This window comes from Chionomys nivalis, chromosome 12 (assembly GCF_950005125.1).
Source record: "Chionomys nivalis chromosome 12, mChiNiv1.1, whole genome shotgun sequence".
NCBI classification, from domain to species: Eukaryota; Metazoa; Chordata; class Mammalia; order Rodentia; family Cricetidae; genus Chionomys; species Chionomys nivalis.
The window spans coordinates 47,570,868-47,590,352 of NC_080097.1; the positions used below are offsets into that span (position 1 = coordinate 47,570,868).

A 19,485-nucleotide genomic window follows, 5' to 3' on the forward strand; every position below is an offset into this window, starting at 1 on the left:
CTTTGGGGCTAAACAGCTGTGGGGAACTGGGCTGGATGGAAACCCCAACAAGCAGGCCCCCCTTCATGTTACAGATGATGATATTGGAAATTAGAGTGGAAGATGAACTAATCAGATCATTCAGGAGATCCCCGCACACAGCACTGACCCAGCCATGGCTGCTGTATCAAGGATATACATGTGTGTCAGTCACTTTCAGTGGCCATCTTCGGGGCTACTATAAGGCAGCAGAGATGGGCACACCTTGGAGGACCAGCCAGTGCACCTCTGTAAGGGCATGATCAGAGGGAGGGGGCCTGGAAGGGGAAACCTGGGCCGCATGGAGGGGGCCACAGGTCTCCTTGGTGCTCAAAGAGCCTGGTCTTCAGCTTTGCCGATCAAAGAGAAGCCGCCCTGAAAACAGGGAGGGGCGTTCTGCTGACCTCCAGGGGATGTTAGGATTCACTCCCCACAAAGGGTGGAATAGGGTCAGAGTCTGTATCTGACAGCTGAAAATGCCATAGGACAGCCTTGCGTGCTCTGCACGGGTGTGGGCCATCCTCACACGCTCTGCACGGGTGTGGGACATCCTCACATGCTCTGCACGAGTGTGGGACATCCTCACACGCTCTGCACGGGTGTGGGACATTCTCACATGCTCTGCACGGGTGTGGGCCATCTTCGCATGCTCTGCACAGGTGTGTGGGGGACACCTTCACACAGGTGTGGAAGTGAGGCAATTCACAGCACAATGGCTGCTTTTTCTATCTTTCATTTTGGGAAGGTGGCCCAATCTGCTGGTCTCATCTAGCCTTCTGCACTATACCCCTGAGGTGTGAAGTCCAAGGGGTTATGGTGAGGATCATGGGAGCTGATGTGGGAGAGAGGACTTTACAATGTCTTATAGAATAGCTGGGGAAGGGGGTCCAAAGAGAATCCAGTCTCACTGGTTGGGTTTCAGAGTCCTGCAGACTCCCCGTTGCTCAAAAAGTCCTAGAGGTGAAGCTGTGTGGAGTTCCCTTTGCAAAAAAGCAATCTCAAATGTGGCATAGGACTGAGATTAGGACCCTGGTCCTGGAAGTTTCGCCGGGAGCACCAGAAGGGCTAAGATGGATCAGGAGCCTCACTTGCAACTCGGAACCAGTTTCTGTGTGCTCTGGCTTCTAACTCAGCAGGGCTTACAGCTTTTCTTTGGATTGCCAAGTTTCTAAAACTTATTTAAGCCAAACAAGGGCACTGCAAATGTGGCCTCTGAGAAAAAGCTGCTAGGTAGATCTTAAACCCTTCCTTCTTCTAACTGTACTCAGTTCTCTGGATCCTAACTCATAGCTGGAGAGGTACAGATGCTCCATCAATAACCTCTGCATCATACATCGTACCCTGGTGTGTAATGTGTGTATATATGTGCGTGTGTGTCACATGTGTATACATAGATACATATATATGCACACACATACAATACACACATCATACATATATACACAAGCACACACATGCATCCATATATTCAACACACACATAACACACACACACACACACACACAGAGTGGCTGTCCCCTGACCATTTACTCCCTGAATAGGCTGTGGGAGGCTATGACATGATAAGATAAACAGAAATGAAATTGAAATAACAGCATCCCTCTGGCATCAGAGTGCAGGCTCATGTTCTACATCCCTAGCAGCTGGGTCCTCGGGCCCACGCGTCTACAGGCTCAGATCACTGGACCCCTCCCACCTGAAGCAGGCAATGCTAGGTTCTGTGTCTGCAATATCTCCCAGCCCTCTGCTTCATCAGCTCATCGTTCCCTCCACCTGCATGCAGCATTACCACCCCGTCGCTTCCAGGTCAAAGCGTCACGACTCACCTGTGTGCCTGTGCTGAGGCTGGAGCCCGAGCCTTCAGTTCCCAGCAATTGTCATGATAGCCAGAAAGTTGACTGCTGTCCCACGGAGACCCAGGCAGTCTCTTGAAGCTTGTCCCCACAGCCAGCCAAATCCAGATGGAGTCATAGACAGAGGCTTGCGGAAGTCACCTAGTGACTTATCTCAGGTCAGGGCCACAGGGTCACTTCTGTAGGAGAAGCAGTTCAACCTGGTGGCTGAGTGAAGGGTCTGCACCTGGTTCAGCGGTCAGCCTCAGAAAGCGATCCGGAGATGTTCTGTGGAGGCTCCCGCAGCTCTGCTAGGTACTGACTGGGTGGGAGCTGCTCCAACCCCCAGTCTTAAAAAAAAAAAAGTTCTTAGAGCAACAGCTAGAGGGAATCTGGACTACGCTTGCCCTCTTGTGGCCACTGTCTGAATTACAGCTATACACTGAGCTAGCCCCAGCCAGAAGAGCAAATCAGCCTTGGCTTTGGGATCCAGTGCCTGTTCTAAAAGCGCTCCTCAAAAATACTTTTTGGACAACTTCTGGGAAAATGGCAGCTAGGTCTGGCTTATGACACACCCGAGGAAACCAGATTTTTAATGCATTGTAGGGCAGAACTGGCATTTCTCAATTCATTCATTCAGCAAATTTGGCATTTCCTGAAGTCATATCCACTCCCAAAGGACTTGGACTCTCACACTGGAGCTATTTAAAATAATGTCTGGGGGCACTGAGAGAACTTCCCAAAGTCAAGTTCAAGACGACTCGGCAACAAAGCCAGTGTCTGTGGAGCCCAAAAACTGCAGAAGAGCAAGAGACAAGACTAAGAAGCCAGCCAGCCGCCTGGGAGCCTGACTGCACCTCTAAGAACCGGAAACAGCGGTGCAAACAATTGCTTTGTAAAAAGAGCTGCACCGTCTGGGAGATAACTGCGTCTGCCGGCCCTGACCTCTCAAGCAGGAGGACCTGCACACATAAAAAAAAAAAAAAAAAAATGGGTGTGGCGGCACACGCTGTGCCACGCTCCCCAGTGCTGGGGGTGGAGGAGGATGACTGGGCTCAGTGGCCAGCCACCCTAGCCTACCTGGTGAGTTCCAGGCAAGTAAAGGACTCTGTATAAAAGTTCCCAAGACAGAGGAGGCTCCTTAGAAATGACTTCCAAAGTTGACTTGAGTCCCCCACGTACATTTGTACACGCGTATACTGAGACACGCGTGCGTACATAAACACACACTAAAATAAGATACAAGTAAAAGAGATTAAAAGGAGATCCAACCAGATGTTAAAGACGCAATCAGATGAGAGCGCTGGGGAGAGTGAGATGATTTCAGAGAGGAACACCGCCCCACCCCCAAAACCAGTCTGGGCCGTGAGCGGCTAGATCACGTGGTGGATCTGGACCGCAGCGCTCAGAAGGTTTGTAAATAAGTTTCTGTTTGTTGGTTAAACACAAGAAGCCCCCAGGGGCTTCAAGGTCAGGCTTTGAACGGTCCAGGGAGTTTGTCAGCTGACTCCGAGAAGTCCTTGTCATTTTCAGTGACCACCTCACTGACTGTCCCCAGAGGCAGCTCCTGCATGGCATGGTGTTACAGGAAGAAAAAAGCAGTGATTGTATAAGGGGCAGGAAGTTGAGGGCTTAGCTCAGAAATGGGCCCAGAGGAAGTAGAAGCCAACACTTGCTATGGACTTCATGAGCTGCATCCTTCAGAGGGGCCCTATGAAGAGAAGACAAGGTCTCCAGCCAGGCATTCCCCCGGCTCTGTGGCTGTGGATTAAGTCATGGAACCTCTTGGAACACAGGTTTTATAGTCCCTAAAACCAGGTTCCTAGTTTTGGCTTCCCTGACTCAAGGGAATCTTTAAAAACATGATCGGGCATCCCAAAGGTCAGCCATTGCTATTACTTTTCAGAGTTGACAGCTCCTGACAAATGGGGTACCAATTGTCATGTGGGTCCCCACAGTGTCCAGCTGCTGACAGCTAGCGACAATGCCAAGTCATGAAGCAGGGACCCCTGCCTTCCAGAGCTCCCTGCTCTTTGCCCATTGTGGAATCTGCCCAAGCACCTGTTCTGTCTCCCTGGGCTCACTTGAGTTCATTCTCCAAAAGGTGTGTGGATGATAAATTGCAGGAGACAGCCTGGGTTTCTCCACACCGTCCCAGACTCATAGGCTGTGAGGTAGATAAGCATCCTCTCTGGGCTACCTCAAGGGACCTACCTGGAGCCCCTTGCATTGTCAAACTCAGGGAGCCAGGGTGCTTTCCAAGGGCTGTATCTCGGAGCCCAGAGGATCCAAATTTTGCTTGAGAAATAGATAATGAAATTATTTTAATGTGAGCAATTTGTAGCTGGTAGCCAAACATTCACTCATAAGAAACCAGTAAAAACAGAGGGAGCCTTTGGGCCAAAACCCTTAAAAAGAAAGTCCTGGGATAAATGTAAACCAGACACTGGTGTTGGAATGATGTCCTTCCCATGAACAGGATGTGGGCTACCAGCTTCCCAGGGCACACTTAAAACACTTACTTTACATGACTCTGAGTGAGTGTGATTCACTATGGGTTTAAGCGGGGCAGAAGAACGGGGGTCACAGAGTCCCTGAAGTCCACATTGACAAATTCATACATGATGGCGTGTTTGGTTCTGGATGCATCTGGTGGCAAGGGTGTTGAAGGGTCCAGAAGTGAGCAAGCAAGAAAAGGGCACGTTTGGCTCAGAGAAGAAATCACTCAGAGGAGGTTTGGGGTGGCTGATCCATGCAGGGCTGCCACGGGGAGAAGCTCTGGATTTCTCTGAATTACCTGCAGAGATTCAGAATGCTCTCCACATGCGAAAGCCTATGTATTTATTCGTTGTTTCTCTGTTGTAATAAAATATCGTGGCTAGAAGCAACTTATGGGATGAGTTTATTTTAGCTTAGGGTTCCAGAGGGAGAGTCCACGATGGTAGGAAGGGCCAATCCCATTTCATCCACATACAGGAAGTAGGGCTATAAAACCACAAAGCCCACCTCACGTGACGGGCTTCTCCCAGCAAGGTTCTATGTCCTGAAGGTTCCATACCCTCCCCAAACAGCACCATCAGTCAGGGACCCAAGTATTCAAATACATCAGTCTAAAGGGGACATTTATCATTCAAACCACACCATCCTGGATCAGCACTGAGTCAGCTAAAACTGGCTGTCAGAACCGAAAATTCCCACTATGGACTTCACATGATCACAGTCTGGGACTCTCTCCCCAACAGAATTATGGCACCACGGGTCTCCTACATCATGTGGTTTTCCAGACCCAGTGACCTCTGATGCCTCCCCCCACTTCTAAGGGGAAATGTGATAAAGCCCCTCCATCATGCTGAGCGGTAACTCAGAACTCATTTTGTTGCTTAGCTTGCTCTGGTCGGGGAGAGAAAGGACATTCCGTGCATGTTTTCAGGAACAACTGAGATCGGGAAACATGCTGTCCATCAACACCACAAGCCTGACAGTAAAGACATCTCAGCACGTATCACTCCAGGAAGAGCAGAGAGGGAAAAAAAACAAAGGCTGAGAGAGAATTTTTTAAATTTTTTTAAAAAGAAGGAGTTGGAATTGGTAGCACACAACTTTAGTCCCAGCACGTGGGAAAAAGAGGTAGGTAGATCTCTGAGTTCAAGGCCAGCCTGGCCTACAGAGTGAGTTCCAGGACAGACAAAGCTACACAGAAAATCTGTTGTGAAAAACAAACAAAAATTTTTAAGGAAGAGAGGAAAAGAGTGATGAGTTAATGTCTTTCTTTTCTTTCCCGAAGCATAAGTTACAGTTGATGGAAAATGGAACTTTTATTTTATTTGGATTGTATATTTATCAAAGGAAGGCATGCAAGCATTCTGCTGTGTAAGGCTTCCATAAGCAAGAGCTCCCTAAGCTCTCAACCATCACACCAAAAACCTGTTTCCCATCGGCGTTCATTCCAGCTCTCACTCTTACTTTTTATAGTTAGCTCCTGTATTTCTAAAAAGAAAAAAAAAATACAACTCAGACTGGATTTGTAGTCTTTTATCTTCTCTACATTCACAGAAGTTGTTTTCAAATAGATCAGTAGGGAGGCTGGGGAGATGGCTCAGCAGTTAAGAACATTTGCTGCCCTTGCAAAGGACCTGGGTTCTGCTCTTAGTTAGTACCCACATGGTGGTCCACAACTGTCTGCAACCCCATGCCTGGGGGATCCGACAGCTTCTTCTGACCTCTGCAGGTGCCAGGCACACAGATGGTACAGATATATACATGCCGGCTGTATTAGTTACCCTTCTATAGATGTGATGAAACACCATGAATAAGGCAACTTAAATATTTATTTATTTATTTATTATGTATACAATATTCTGCTTGGGTGTATGTCTGCAGGCCAGAAGAGGGCACCAGACCTCATTACAGATGGTTGTGAGCCACCATGTGGTTGCTGGGAATGGAACTCAGGACCTTTGGAAGAGCAGGCAATGCTCTTAACCACTGAGCCATCTCTCCAGCCCCCATAAGGCAACTTAAAAAGGATGTGTTTAATTGGGCTTCAGGCTTCAGATGGTTAAAGTCCATGATGGTGGAGCAAAGGCACGGTGGCAGGAACTGAGAGTTCACACCTCAGTCTGCAAGCAGAGAGAGAGACACTGGGAATGGTGGCAGTCTTCTGAAACCTCAAAGCGTGTCGCCACAGACACACCTCCTCGTAATCCTTCCCAAACAGTTCCACCATCTGGGGATCAAGCATTCAAATGTATGAGCCTATAGGGGCCATTCTAACTCAAGCCTCCACAAACGCAAGGCAGTCGTGCACATAAAAAGAAATAAATATAAAAGACAAAATCTATCAGTAGACTCTCTGAGGAGACATGAGTCCTTGAAAAGACGGTGCATTCATTCTCTGGAGAGAGAGGGCATTTTGTCTACAGGAGATTCTTTGCACGGCTCCTTCTCTGAGACATCCTCTCTCTGCTACATCTCCTAAAACTGGGCCCAGAACCAGCTGGTCTCCAAGCTGATGACAACATCCCAGCAGGCTCTGGACACATTGCAGACGACTGAACCCCAGTATCTAGGGCTGACATACCAAGCCCACACGGATGGCCACTCTGAGCCCTGCAGGCTTCCAGGGTTTCATGATGCTAACATTCCAAGTCTCAGCTCAACACAGGCAATCACACAGTCTCATATTACTGAAAGAGCCCGGCATTTGTTCAAAGACCACAGAGAGGCTCCCCAGCACCCCTCCCAGCCCTCAAGCCTTCTTTATACCCAATCCTTTATGATGAGAGGTGACCACGCTGCCCAGGGATTGGGGTGGGGCTGTCATTAGCTGGACGCTGGAGAACACTGAACCTTCAAGGACACTGCAGTTCACTCCCAGTGGGAACTCAGGAGTGGAAGAATTAGCAAAGCTGGAAAGGTCTCCCAGGCAGCTCTGGGGCTACTCAGCTGCATGAGTCTGAAGTGTTAACTGCCTTAGCATTTTCTGGAAATTGCTGGCCCCATAGTGACGCAGAGCCTCCGTCTGTTCTTTCCTCCCTATTCTTTCACCCAGCCCTATCCTCACCCAAAAAGAAAGTTCCTAGCCTTCAGAACATTGCAGCTTGGTCTCTCAGAATGGGAGGCTATAGCTCGGAAAGGTCATTTGTCCAGGTGACCAGGCAGAGGATCCGAGGCAATGGATCTGAGACTCCAGACTTTGTCTCTTTGCTACCTGTATTAATCACTATGGTCATCATCGCTTTTGCGATCAAATAGCTAATAAAGGGTTTATTTGGGCTCAAGGGTCAAGGGTACAGTCCACAAAAGTGAGAAGTCATGGTGGCCAGGAGAGGAGGCAGCTTGTCACACTGTGCCCACAGTCGGGAAGGGAGGCAGCTTGTCACATTGTATCCGCAGTCTGGAAGCAGAGCTAGATGAATGCCGAAGCTCAGCTCCCTGTCTCCTCCTTGCTCAGCCCAGAACCCCAGCCCAAGGAACATTCCCCCCACACTTATGATGGCTCTTTCTTCTTCAGTTAACCCAGTCTAGAAACCCCTTCAAGGACACAGGCTTTCTCCTGTACGACTCTAGAACCCGTCACATTGACAGCCATCATTACTAATCATCGCACTGCCCGAAGATGCAGAGTGGAAACCTCAGACCTGCAGAGTTGGGAATCTGTCTGGATGCTGCATTTCCCTGTCCTGCCCAGACCTGCTGAGTCAGAACCAGTCCTCAAACAAGACCCCCTGACAGACAGCTTACCCATGCCGCTAAAGGTTGATGCATTATTATTCTTATTCTTCTCTTCTCTGTGGACAAGTAACTAACAAGAAGCGTTTACTAGAGAAGGAGTTTATTTTGCATTATTATACAGTGGAAACTGGCTTGAAAGCAAAACTTTCGCTTCAAACAGCTGTCAGTATCTAGGACAACGAGGAGATGAGCCTTTAGGGGAAAACCGAAACTGTATTAAATCTGTGCTCACTGCCGTGAGCGTCACAGCTTCCCACCACTTCAGGCCTTTTTCTGAGGACACTGGTGAAAGCATTAAGAAACGTGACTTCGTGAAACTGTGTGATGAAAAGTGCCAACACTTAGAACATCTGCCTGATCTAGTGAACAAGTATTTCCATAAGGCCTTATGCTGTAAAACCGCGCAGTCAGTGCTTTCTGAAATGCGTTCACATTACAGAAGATAACCCAGATGTGGTGCTGGACACAGGCAATTCCAGAATTTCAGAGCCGAGGCAGGAGAATTTAGAAAAGAGAAAGTCCTGCTCTCTCTCTCTCTCTCTCTCTCTCTCTCTCTCTCTCTCTCTTTCTCTCTCTGTGTGTGTTTGTGTGTGTGAAGACAACACAATGGATTTTAGTGTAACAAGACTTGAAAAGAAGTTCACTGATTCAGTTTCAGCTCCTACACTGCAACCAGCCTTTAAGAAAATACCATTCTTGGGTGCTGGGGATATGGCTCAGTGGTTAAGAGCATTGGCTGCTCTTGAAGAGGATCCAGGTTCGAGTCCTAGCACCCATATGGTGGCTCACAATCATCTGTGATTCTAATTCTAGGCAGTCCAGTGCCCCTTTCTGTCCTCCATGGGTGCACTCACATGCAAGCAGGCAAATCACCCATATACATTAAAACATAAAAGGAATCTTTAAAAATAAACCACCATCCTTCAAGACCGTACAATCAAAGAACGACCCCACTGATAAATTAAAATACCTATTAAAAACATTTCCCTGTATTCCAGTTCTGTATTTGTCTACGTGGAGTGGAATTTTCTTTAAGATCTCAGCCAAAACGACTGGAGCCCAGCAGGAATCTAACTGGCTGCTGTTTAGAGGGGAGCTAAGCACCGGCATTCATCCTCTGCTTCTGGACGCCAGAGGACGTGAGCAGAGCCTCTGACTCCTCGCCACGTGTTTCCTGCCATGGCAGATTAGTGCCCAGACCCCTGAGCCAACATAACTCTTCTTCTGTAAGTGGGCTTTTGTTAGAGTACGCTATCACAGCCGCAGAATGGTAACCAACACCTGGTCTCGTGCCTATCCCGCGGGACAGCATCGTGCCTTCTCAAGTCCCATCACTGTTAAAGCAGGAAACAGTTTGGTGCCTGAGGCCGAATTTTATAACGTTCTGCTTGACGTTTAAGCTTTCGAACATATAAATATCTGTGTTCTGTGACGTGTAAGGTTCTTGTCCTTAGCGCTCAAGAGTCCACTCAGGACTCAGGATGACAGATTTTCGGCTGTAAAAGAAAATTATACCGAAAATAATGATATCCTGGCTTTATGTTATATAGAAAGTTCAAAAGATGAGAAATGATTTTTATTCTTTTTCAAAAACATATATTAATAATCCTGGTTATTTGGCTCCAGGCTTATTTTCATCTCTTCAGGTTTAAGTCCTCCAAACTAAAGTGTTGTCCCACGGTGGCCTGCTTTGCTGGGGGACATTCGCAGCAGGAAATCTTGCATGCCCCTCCGCAGCTGCGCGTTCTCGGCAACCTCCCTCAGGCTTCTGTGGAGCTTCTCCATCTCCTTCTGCTCACTCCTGACGTCTAGGGAGAAGCGGACACGCATGCGCAGTCAGAGATGCAGACAGGCACGCACCTGGTCAATGCTGCTTCAAGAATAGCCCTCTAGACGAAGCCCTCCGCAACCAAAACTTAGAAGGATATAAGATCTGGAATAATCAGAAAATCCTGTATCCTTGTTTTATAAACATCCCAGTCAAGCCAGGGAGTCTCTTTGTTACCTGAAGACATCTCCATGCGTTGCAGGGAGATCACACTTAAAAAGAGCCTACCCCTCAAAAAGCCTTGGGTGACGGGAGAGCTGGCTCAGTCCCAAGGGGGCTTACTGCTCTTGAAGAGAGAGGATCTAAGTCCAGCATCCACAGCGGGCAGTACCCAACCTCCAGGGGAATCCCCTGCCTCTGGTCACCAAGGACACCTGCACTTATGTGCCTACGTGTATGTATACACACACATGCACACACACTTTTAAAAAAAAAACAGTAGAATTAATCTTTAGGGGGAAAGTCCTGGGAACCTTCTGGGCGTTCTCTTAGACCTCCTCAGAGTCTGGTGAAAGGAGACACAAGGCAGAGGACACGGTGGGACCTGCCCACATCCCCGATAGGCAGATCTCTGTCCCTGAGACCTCCTTCCTCGCCCAGCCTCTATTCCCAGTGAATTTGCCTTGCTCTCTTTGGGCATTGAAGATGCTCATTTTCTGATCTGATTCTGATTATGCTCTCACTGTGGTTAGCTTGCTATTTGTTTTGTACGTGTCTTTTGTTTGGTTTTGGTTTTATTTAGTGAGTTGTGTGTTTTAACGTTTTTGTTTTGAAATAGGCTGTCATGATATAAACCCATGCAACCCTCCGGCCTCAGACTCCCAAGTGCAGGAATTGCCGGCATGTGCCATCTGGTCAGCTATGAGGGGTAATTTTATGTCAGCTTCCCAGGCCACGGTGTCCAGACACTCGTCAGATTTAGTCTATCTGGGAGGTTCTTTTAAACTGGGGAACCTGGAGCACAGTCGCCACCTCCCCTTAACGTGTCACGCCACCAGCCAAAGGGTGCCCTCCATCTGAGGAAGAAGAGATTCTCCGATCACGCTGGCCTTCACCTGGGCCATCAGTTCATGGTTCTGCAGAGACCACCTTTGGACTCCAACTGAAACTCTTTAGGGTCGCTGGCCTACTACACTCTTCCATCATATGTCTGACATGCCTGACTTCCACAGGCGAATGGACCAGTTCTTCAGATACAGCCCTCTCCACATCCACACACATTCTCTGTGTTCCGTTCTTCTAGAGAACTCTGACTAACACAGTCCTCGGGGTAGAAACTTCAGATGAACCCTGGGTCTGACTCTAGCCATCATTGGCTCACCATGTGTGGATAACAGCTTCCCCCAAGGTCCAGCCTAGGCTAACACAGCTTCCCTGGTGTCTAGCCTCAGTTAACACAGCTTTCCTAGTGTCCAGCCTTGAACTAACTCTGCTTCACAGCTATGCTAACCATCTGCTACTAGAGTGGACCCTCTCCCTCAGGTCTCAAATCATTCCTCATTTGTCCTCCCTTGAGCACCTTCCCAGACCATGTATTCTACTACTTACTGGTTTGCTATTCCCTGTCTCTCTCTTGGGAGACCACATACATGACTTTACTCTATTGTTAAGTGGGGGAAAAAAATCTGGGCTCTTCAGTCTTGAAGGTTCCATTCCAACAAACCAGGCAATACTTGAATGCACAGTTTGCCACTTGATCCTCTTTATAACCTTGGCATCTGGCACAATCTTCCATCATGATGTGTACTTGGTATTAGGAGGAAGAGAACGCTTCGTCTAGGCAGGCAGAATTTAGATCACACTTGGGGTAGTTGTCTGCAACTGGACAGTTGGAAGACCTTCAGCAAGTATGATTTCCTTAAAGGCAATCTATGATACAGTGACCATAAAAACTCAAGTCCCCCTGAGACTTCCTCCACAAATGGCTATACACCATGCATGCTTTCCTGCATGCCTTTCTTCCTCTCCAACACCTGCTGGAGATGTTTTTACTGCTGTGTCCTGGGCTGAGGTGCTTCACGGCTTCCGGCAGTTGCTCCACTGCCCACTAACAGCGCGTCTCCCATAATCTGTGCTGTGTTCACAGAGATTTGCGTTGTCTTGCCTTGGGGTACCACAGGCGCTGCTGCTCTCATAACCTTGTCTGTGCCATTTTGTGTACACACGGGGCTGCTGAGAGGGTAAAACCCTAGATTCCCAGGATGCTGAGCCTCAAGCCTGGGGAATTTTGGCTAGAAATTTCTCAATTACCTTTCTCCCCACTTGGCCACCATCTCATTTATACAAGGCAAGTTTGGTGAAGCTCTGGGCAGGGAAGGGAGGCACAGCCACATTCCCAGGAGAATCTTTTTCCTCTATCACTAGGAGATGGGATCTTTTCTAAGGCATCATCTTAGAAAAAGGGCTATGGAGACAGAGGGTGAGCTTGAGGGTTGCTGTTTGCCAGTGGCCAGCTATAGAAACTTGGGAGTAAGCATGGCCTAGGCTGTCTCTTTTGTCTGTATCTAAAAGATGGAGCAGTGGCTAGTGTCTCTGAGGACTGGGGAGACTTACACAAGATGGCACCCACTGAGTCCAAGCACTTGTCTCTGTTGGGTCCTAAGTAGAGTGGGACAGTCAAAACCATCATCTGTAGAACTTGTTCTAGAAATTCCAACCTTGATGTCTGTGCTTTTACATTTTTATTATCTATTTTCATTTGTATGTGTGTTTTGCCTGCATACTTGTGTGTGCATCATAAGTGTGCAGAACCCACAGGGGTCAAAAAAGGGCATCAGATCTCCTGGGACTAGAGATACAGAGAGTTGTGAGTCACCATGTGGGTGCAGCGAGTTGAACCCAAGTCCTCTGGAAAAGCAGTCAGTGATCTTAACTGCTGAACTATTTCTCCAGTCCCACTCACGTTGGTATCTTTGAACTCAACCAGGGGCAACTGCACAAGTGCCCTCCATTCAAACGTTTTTCTACTTACCTACAAGCTCCTTGTAGAGACCATCTTCCTGGGGGGCAGCAAGGGTCAGCATGGTAGTGATGCTTCCCTTGACCCTCTCAGTGATTGCATGCTACATGACAAGAACATCAGATTGTTAGGATGGAGCAGCCAACAGGAAAGCGAGTTATAAAGAATGAACCTCACTGGATACCCTCAGTTGGAGATGACCCCAGAAGGCTATCAGCGGAAGGCATTCTCTTCGCCTCCTTTCTGCCTCTGCAGCGCCCTCCCTGCCTATGCAGATGCATGGCAGGCTGTCTCCTGGAGGCAACCTACTGAATCTGGAGCTAAAGAAGAGATGCAACTTTAAACTCACAGTCCTCTCCTGCGTGAGTCCTGGGTGGGTATCTATCGCCATTGCCTCGTGCAGCGCACCTTGTTAGACAGGACTGATTCTTCTTCCCAAAGACCTGAGGAATGTCTTTCTGCTGTTCTCAACCCTCTGAGCACCTAAAACCACTGTCTGCCCTCCTCTGTTTTTTATCTCCTGTGGCAAACACCAAGACTCCTTCCTCCAGTCTGGTGGACTCTAGTCTTGAAATCAAATCTCACTTCCTAGCCTTATACTTCTTCAATGCCGGAACAAGGGCCCCTACCTTGACTAGTAAATTCAGCTCACTTGGCCTCAGCATCCTTGTCTATAAGATCAGGGAGAGGGAGAGCTATAGCTCTCTAAACCAGATATAGTTACCTCACTATGGTAACAGCAAATCAGCAAACCACATGTAGTATTTTGAATGAAAATGGCTTCCATAAGCTCATAGTGAGTGGCACTGTTAGGAGGTGTGGCCCTGCTGGAGGAAGTGTGTCACTGGGGGTGGGCTTTGAGGTTTAATAATGCTCAAGCCAAGCCCAGTGTCTCTCTCTTCCTGCTGCCTGAGGATTAAGATGTAGAACTCTCAGCTACCTCTCCAGCACCATGTCTTCCTGACATGATAACAATGGATTAGACCTCTGAGCTGTAAACCAGGCCCCATTAAATGTTTTCCTTTATAAGAGTTGCTGTGGTCGTGGTGTCTCCTCACAACAATACAACCCTAACTAAGTAAGGCATTGTACGACTGTTCAGTTTAGCAGCGACTTATCGATACATTCAGTAGACTAGTCTTCTGCTCTTTAGCTTACGATAACATTATAAAGGGATCCACTTATTTTTATTTTTAGTTAGTTAGCTAGCGAGTCTATAGAGGGGGGTGGCACAGGCAGCAGCACGCAGACAGAATAGAATAGAAGACTACTTGTGGGAGTCAGTTCTCTCCTTTCACTGTGTAGGTCCTAGGGATCGAACTCAGATCACCAGGCTTGGCAGCAAGTGCCTTTACTTGCTGATCCATCTCATCGGCCCAGAGGTCAGTTTAAAAACAGGAATTTTTCTCACATTAAATATGTATAAAACAAAATTCCTTCCATTTTTAAATAATTAAAAGTTGACTAATATTCTTTTTTTCAAGACAGGGTTTCTCTATTTAGTCCTTGCTTCTCTGTTTGGTCCTTACTGTCCTGGAACTCACTTTGTAGACCAGGCTGGCCTCGAACTCACAGAGATCCACCTGCCTCTGCCTCCCAAGTGCTGGGATTAAAGGTGTGCCACCACCACCCAGCAAAAGTTGACTAATATTTTTGATTTTTTAAAAAAGTGAGGGGATGGAGCACAAGATGATCTTACCCATTCTTATCTATGCACATGCCTATGATTTAAGCTATATATGCACAAGGTCAGTGTATTAGTCCCTTTTCAGTGACATGTTTCATTGAGTAGCTTAATGATACCATTTCTGCATACTCGGTGGAGAACAGCTCTCTAGAGTTTGGTCAGCTTCCCACATGTATTTCTGGTCTGTGGTACCATACTAACTGAGTGGAATCAAACAGCTGCTAATAAACAAGAAAGCTCTCACCTAGGCCAAGGGAAGTTCCCTGCTTTATACAACAGAGACTGGGTTTTCTGAAACAAACAGGGGAAGTTGGGAAGAAGCAGGAGAGATAGTCTCAGGGAGGTTAGTGAGGAGTTGGCTTGATGCTGCCAACAGCTAGTTTCCTCTGGTGGGTGAGATGGAGGTCAGCCAAGCCTGAACTGGGACAGAGGACTTTGGAGCCTCATGGCCAGGGAGGGGATGACGAGACCCAAAGATGAAGGTTTTCTGTTATTGGGAAGGAGAAGATAGCAAGCTAAGAAACCCAGAGCCAAGACATGTACATCTGACACATAGAGATGACAGGATATTTAGGTCCAAGAGGACTCTTAGGAACCATATCAGAAACAGATGGACTCAAAATTAAATTTGATCCAGGTCCTTCCACTCACTGACCTACGGATATATTCTGATATTTTCTTACCAAAATTGTAAGGAGCTGAGCCATCTTCCTTATTAAAAAATACTATAGCTTTCCAATTACGCTACTCTTGGATACTGGCACCATGCCACCTGGTCCTGAACTCTCTACTTAGCTCTGATTCTTGGTAGCTGTGACCTCTTGGCTCATCTCTTCTGCCTGGGCTTGTTAATACATAGAAGGGATACAGCGAGAGTACCACCTCACAGACTTGCCGGGGATTCAGTGAGGGAATGCATGCCAAGACCCAAGCACTCACCTAACTATTAAGGCCCTTGTCCTATGGATGTCTTTGCAGAGATGTGAGACAAGGGACAGAGCTGAAGGGGTTGTGTTTCTAAAGTCACAGTCCCATGATGTAGTTGACAGCAGCGTTTGAGGGCAGGGAAGAAAGGATGCTGGGCACGGTGGGCACTGTCTAGGCCCAGGGGAGAGGGCATTCGACTCTACTTGGCCCAGGTATCTACCATTTCTCCTGTACCTGCTCCCCATTTATGCTCCCTGGGACTGAACCACCTGCTGCCAAGGCAGAGTACCTTCAGTTGTTGAAACTGGTGCCACATCCTCTCTTGAGCCCTCTCAAACATGCCCTCGGCAACCTGCCGCTCCACCCCTCTTCGGATGGTATCCTTCATTCTCTCACAGGCTTTCCTGCCAGTGATCTGAGCTGCCTCTGACCAAGAGAAAAAGATAGCCACAGTCACACAATAGCAGGGACTTGCTGAGAAATCTGTGGCATCAGAAGAAAAGTCAGGCATGCAAGCAAGCAAGCATAAACACACACACACACTATATATATATATGTATATATATATATATATGTATATATATGTCAGGCATGCAAGCAAGCAGAAACACACACACACTATATATATATATATATATATATATATATATATATATATATAATACATTATGTAAAAAAAAAACACTATCCAAGATTTAGATTATCATTCAGAAAATCTAATGACTGAGTTAAGCAGGTTACAGAATCACTTCCTAAAACAAACTCAAGAAGGGGCCTGAGAGTTGACTCACAAGCATTTAAAGAAGACACAAGTGAGCACTGTGTCCTAAGCTACAGGCCAAGGGCTCAGGCAACTTGTAGACAGAGCGGTCCCTCAGTTCCTTTCCCTGCATCCTGCTACTGTCTCAGTGTCTAGGCTGAGAGCAGTACGAGAACTCAGGTTGGAGGGATGGGTTCTTAGAAAGCTGCCGGCAGAGCAGGGAGTTGATAGGAAATGGAATCCCAGAAAACCAGGAAGAGGAAGTGCTTCCCTGAGGACCACCTTCATAGCAGGGCTTCAGGTCGTTTTGAACGGAGCTGGTGACAGACTCGTAGATCTTCCTCTTCCTCCGGAGGATGTGGCCCTCCAGGCCTCCCAGGATGGCACTTATCTGAGAAAACATGTTAACAGATGTTTGGGATGGTTCCTCCAACAGAGGCAGTCAGCTATGTGTGTGTGTGTGTGCCTATGTGTGTCCCACTCCACCCTCCTGCCTTCTGTTAGGCTGGCTGTTGTGATGACCAATATTGTCACCTTGACAGGATCGAGAATAACCAAGGAAACAATCCTTTACAGAGGTCTGTGAGGATTTTATAGATACGAGGTTAACTGATCCACAGAAATCATACATCAAATGTGGGTAACACCACTCCATCCAGGAGGGTCATGGACCAAAAGGAGAAAGCAAGGCCAACCCCCATATTCATCACTCACTGCTTCCTGAATGTGGGTGTCATGTGAGTAGCTGCCACCATGATTTACCCTCAGTGGTGGACTGTACCCACAGACTGTGAGCCAAGATAAACCCTTCCTTCCTCAATTTGCTTTTGTCTGGATTTTATTGGAAAAGTAACTAGCACAGTTGTCTGCACACCATCCCGACAGCTCAGCTGCCTGCTCCCCGTGGGCAAGGACTCTATCCAGAGTGTCATTATCCCCTAAAGGAGCCCCTGCACAGTACCTGGTACAAATCATACTCTACAAAGTGTGTACCAAGTAGAGCACAGACTCAGGGAAGGTCTTTGAGAGGCTAGGGGCACTGGCATAAGTTCTAGCATTGCCATGTGATTCGAGTTAGGCCTGGAGGAAAGTGAGTCACACACAAGAGCCTGGAATTGTCGATACCAGCAAATGACCTGAAATAAGATGATGATGATGATAATAGCAATAATAACAACAATAATGGTGATGACGATGATGATGATGATAATGGCTGACTCCTCAAAGCTTTGCTTCTTTGGCTCATTAATAAAATTGGCAGAAATGACGGCGAGGTTAGTGCCAATCTTATTATGGGATGCACATTATTGTACATTTAAGTGTTCTGTGAATATCCTGGGGTCTGTGTCAACTTCACCACTTCAGATGCCCAATTAATTGCTTCTCCATGGAACAAAGCTCTCCCGAGTGTCCTACGCCTCCATGGTGGTCTTAGGACCTCTCCTCTCATCTGCATCCTGCCATGTCTTATATCTCACAGGGCCCTGGAGAGATAGATAGAGGGCGAAGAAAGCCAGGGCTCGTCTTCCACCCTCTCTGAGGAACAAACCTCCTGGATTAGGAGGCCTCTCTTGTAGCCATCGCATTTCCAGCCATTTCTTATCCCGGTTTCTGCCATCCTCTCTTCTAGGGAACGTTTGAAAGCATCTATGTGAACCATCAGAGCAGAGCCAGTCGGCTTCCCATCCCTAAGGAAGAAAGCCATGGAACAGATTAACAGACCATGGTGGTGACTCTGGGGACAAGACAAGCATGAGACAAGTTGGCTCTCTTTTATTACTTTAACGAAGAAAAACCAATGAATGGTAACAGCTGTCAGATCCCCCACAGTGTGCCAGACACTGGGCTGTTCTAGGCCTTTGGCCTCAAGGTCTATATGTCATTACAATGGTGCCTATTTTACAGATGAGAAAACTGAGATACAGAGGGAATGGTCGACATGCCCAAGATCACACAACTGGTAAGGGGCAGAGATTGGGCTCCAAACTCACTGTCTGTGATTGCCAGTGCTTGCATTAGGGAAGGCGGGATTTGAACCTTTAGACACAGGTGAGATGGGAGGAAGTGAAATGGAGGAGTTCTCCTCTTCAGAATATCTGAGGAGAAAGAAGCAGCAGGCCACTAAGGAAGAGTATGAGCTTTGACTCCTGGGTTTTTTTTTTTCATGATCTAGGGTTCCTGGGAAAGTCTCACTGTTCTTCATGGTCCACTTGTTCGTGTGTAAAGGACCAGAGCCACTCTGTAGAGTCACAGGGAGCATTTGATGACTCACGCAGATGCTGATTAGCATGACAGATGCAGGTTGTATTGAAGGATGCTCTACGTCTATCCCACAGGGTGGGTAGAAGATGGTATGGCAAGACCCAACTGTGTTTAAAGAATGGTGGGGATAGAGAAGGGATGCTTGAGACAGGCTGTTGCACTGAGGATCTGAGGATGGAGGGGAGTGAGAGGTCAGGGAACACAGCCCACAAGTCATGTGCATGAGCATGCATGCACCAAAGGCAGACAGAATCCTCCCTGGGCCACGTTTTCTTTTAACACTCAGGGAACGTTCCGAAGGCTTTGCGCTTGCTGTATTCCACACTCTCCAATCAAAATACCCTGTACGAGGGCTCAGATCCCCGAGAAAACGAATCCCCTGCTGCACGTAGGAGATATTTGGAAAATAATGGCAATCATAATATTAGTCTGCAAGCAACATCTCCATCTGTACCCCGGGTGACCATGGGAAATTTTTAAGTAAACCAAAGCAAGATGGCTTTTGTGTTGTGCCAGAAGCTAAGCTTTCCTTCTCAAATAACCAGCTACTCTTTACACTTGCAGAGCCAAGGAAATAAATTCTTAAATCCGAGACTCTGGCTTGATGTCCTGCAGATGTGTATTTATGAGAGAGCAAGATGAAAGATTCTTTACCTAAAAATGCCTCCAAACACAGGGTCGATCTGGTCATAGATAGGCTGAGAGAGGGCTCCGTTGAGGTCGATTCTGGCCAGAGTCCTGGAGGCATAGATGCCATTTTTGAGGCAAACAGCTTTCAGGGTCTGGTGAAAACCTTGGTTTCCTCTGCTTCTCTAGACAATTAAACAATGAATTAGCAAGTCAGTGGGAAGTAACTAGAAAGTCACAGGGTCAGATTCTCACTGTTATTGGTCAAACTTCATTACTGAGAATCTTAGGATGGAAATGAGGCAGCACAGTCTTGAAACACGTCCTTAGGCATTAAGTGATCAAGGTCAC

At 47.4% G+C, this 19,485-nt stretch overlaps 2 protein-coding genes across 2 annotated transcripts in view; both read right to left on the reverse strand.

Moving 5' to 3' along the window:
• The window catches only part of Scara5 (scavenger receptor class A member 5), a 91,869-nt gene extending 89,706 nt beyond the window's left edge, over nt 1–2,163 (reverse strand). The window contains exon 1 of the mRNA XM_057786796.1: nt 1,845–2,163. The gene's annotated coding sequence lies outside the window, so the exon portion shown is untranslated. The remainder of the gene's footprint in view (nt 1–1,844) is intronic.
• Nucleotides 2,164–9,746: 7,583 nt separating this feature from the next.
• The window catches only part of Nuggc (nuclear GTPase, germinal center associated), a 40,452-nt gene continuing 30,713 nt past the window's right edge, over nt 9,747–19,485 (reverse strand). Inside the window, exons 13-18 of the mRNA XM_057786686.1 lie at nt 19,162–19,319; nt 17,795–17,933; nt 16,528–16,636; nt 15,775–15,911; nt 12,884–12,974; nt 9,747–9,892 (exon numbers count right to left, since the gene is read on the reverse strand). Coding sequence (XP_057642669.1) covers nt 9,747–9,892; nt 12,884–12,974; nt 15,775–15,911; nt 16,528–16,636; nt 17,795–17,933; nt 19,162–19,319 — 780 coding nt within the window. The remainder of the gene's footprint in view (nt 9,893–12,883; nt 12,975–15,774; nt 15,912–16,527; nt 16,637–17,794; nt 17,934–19,161; nt 19,320–19,485) is intronic.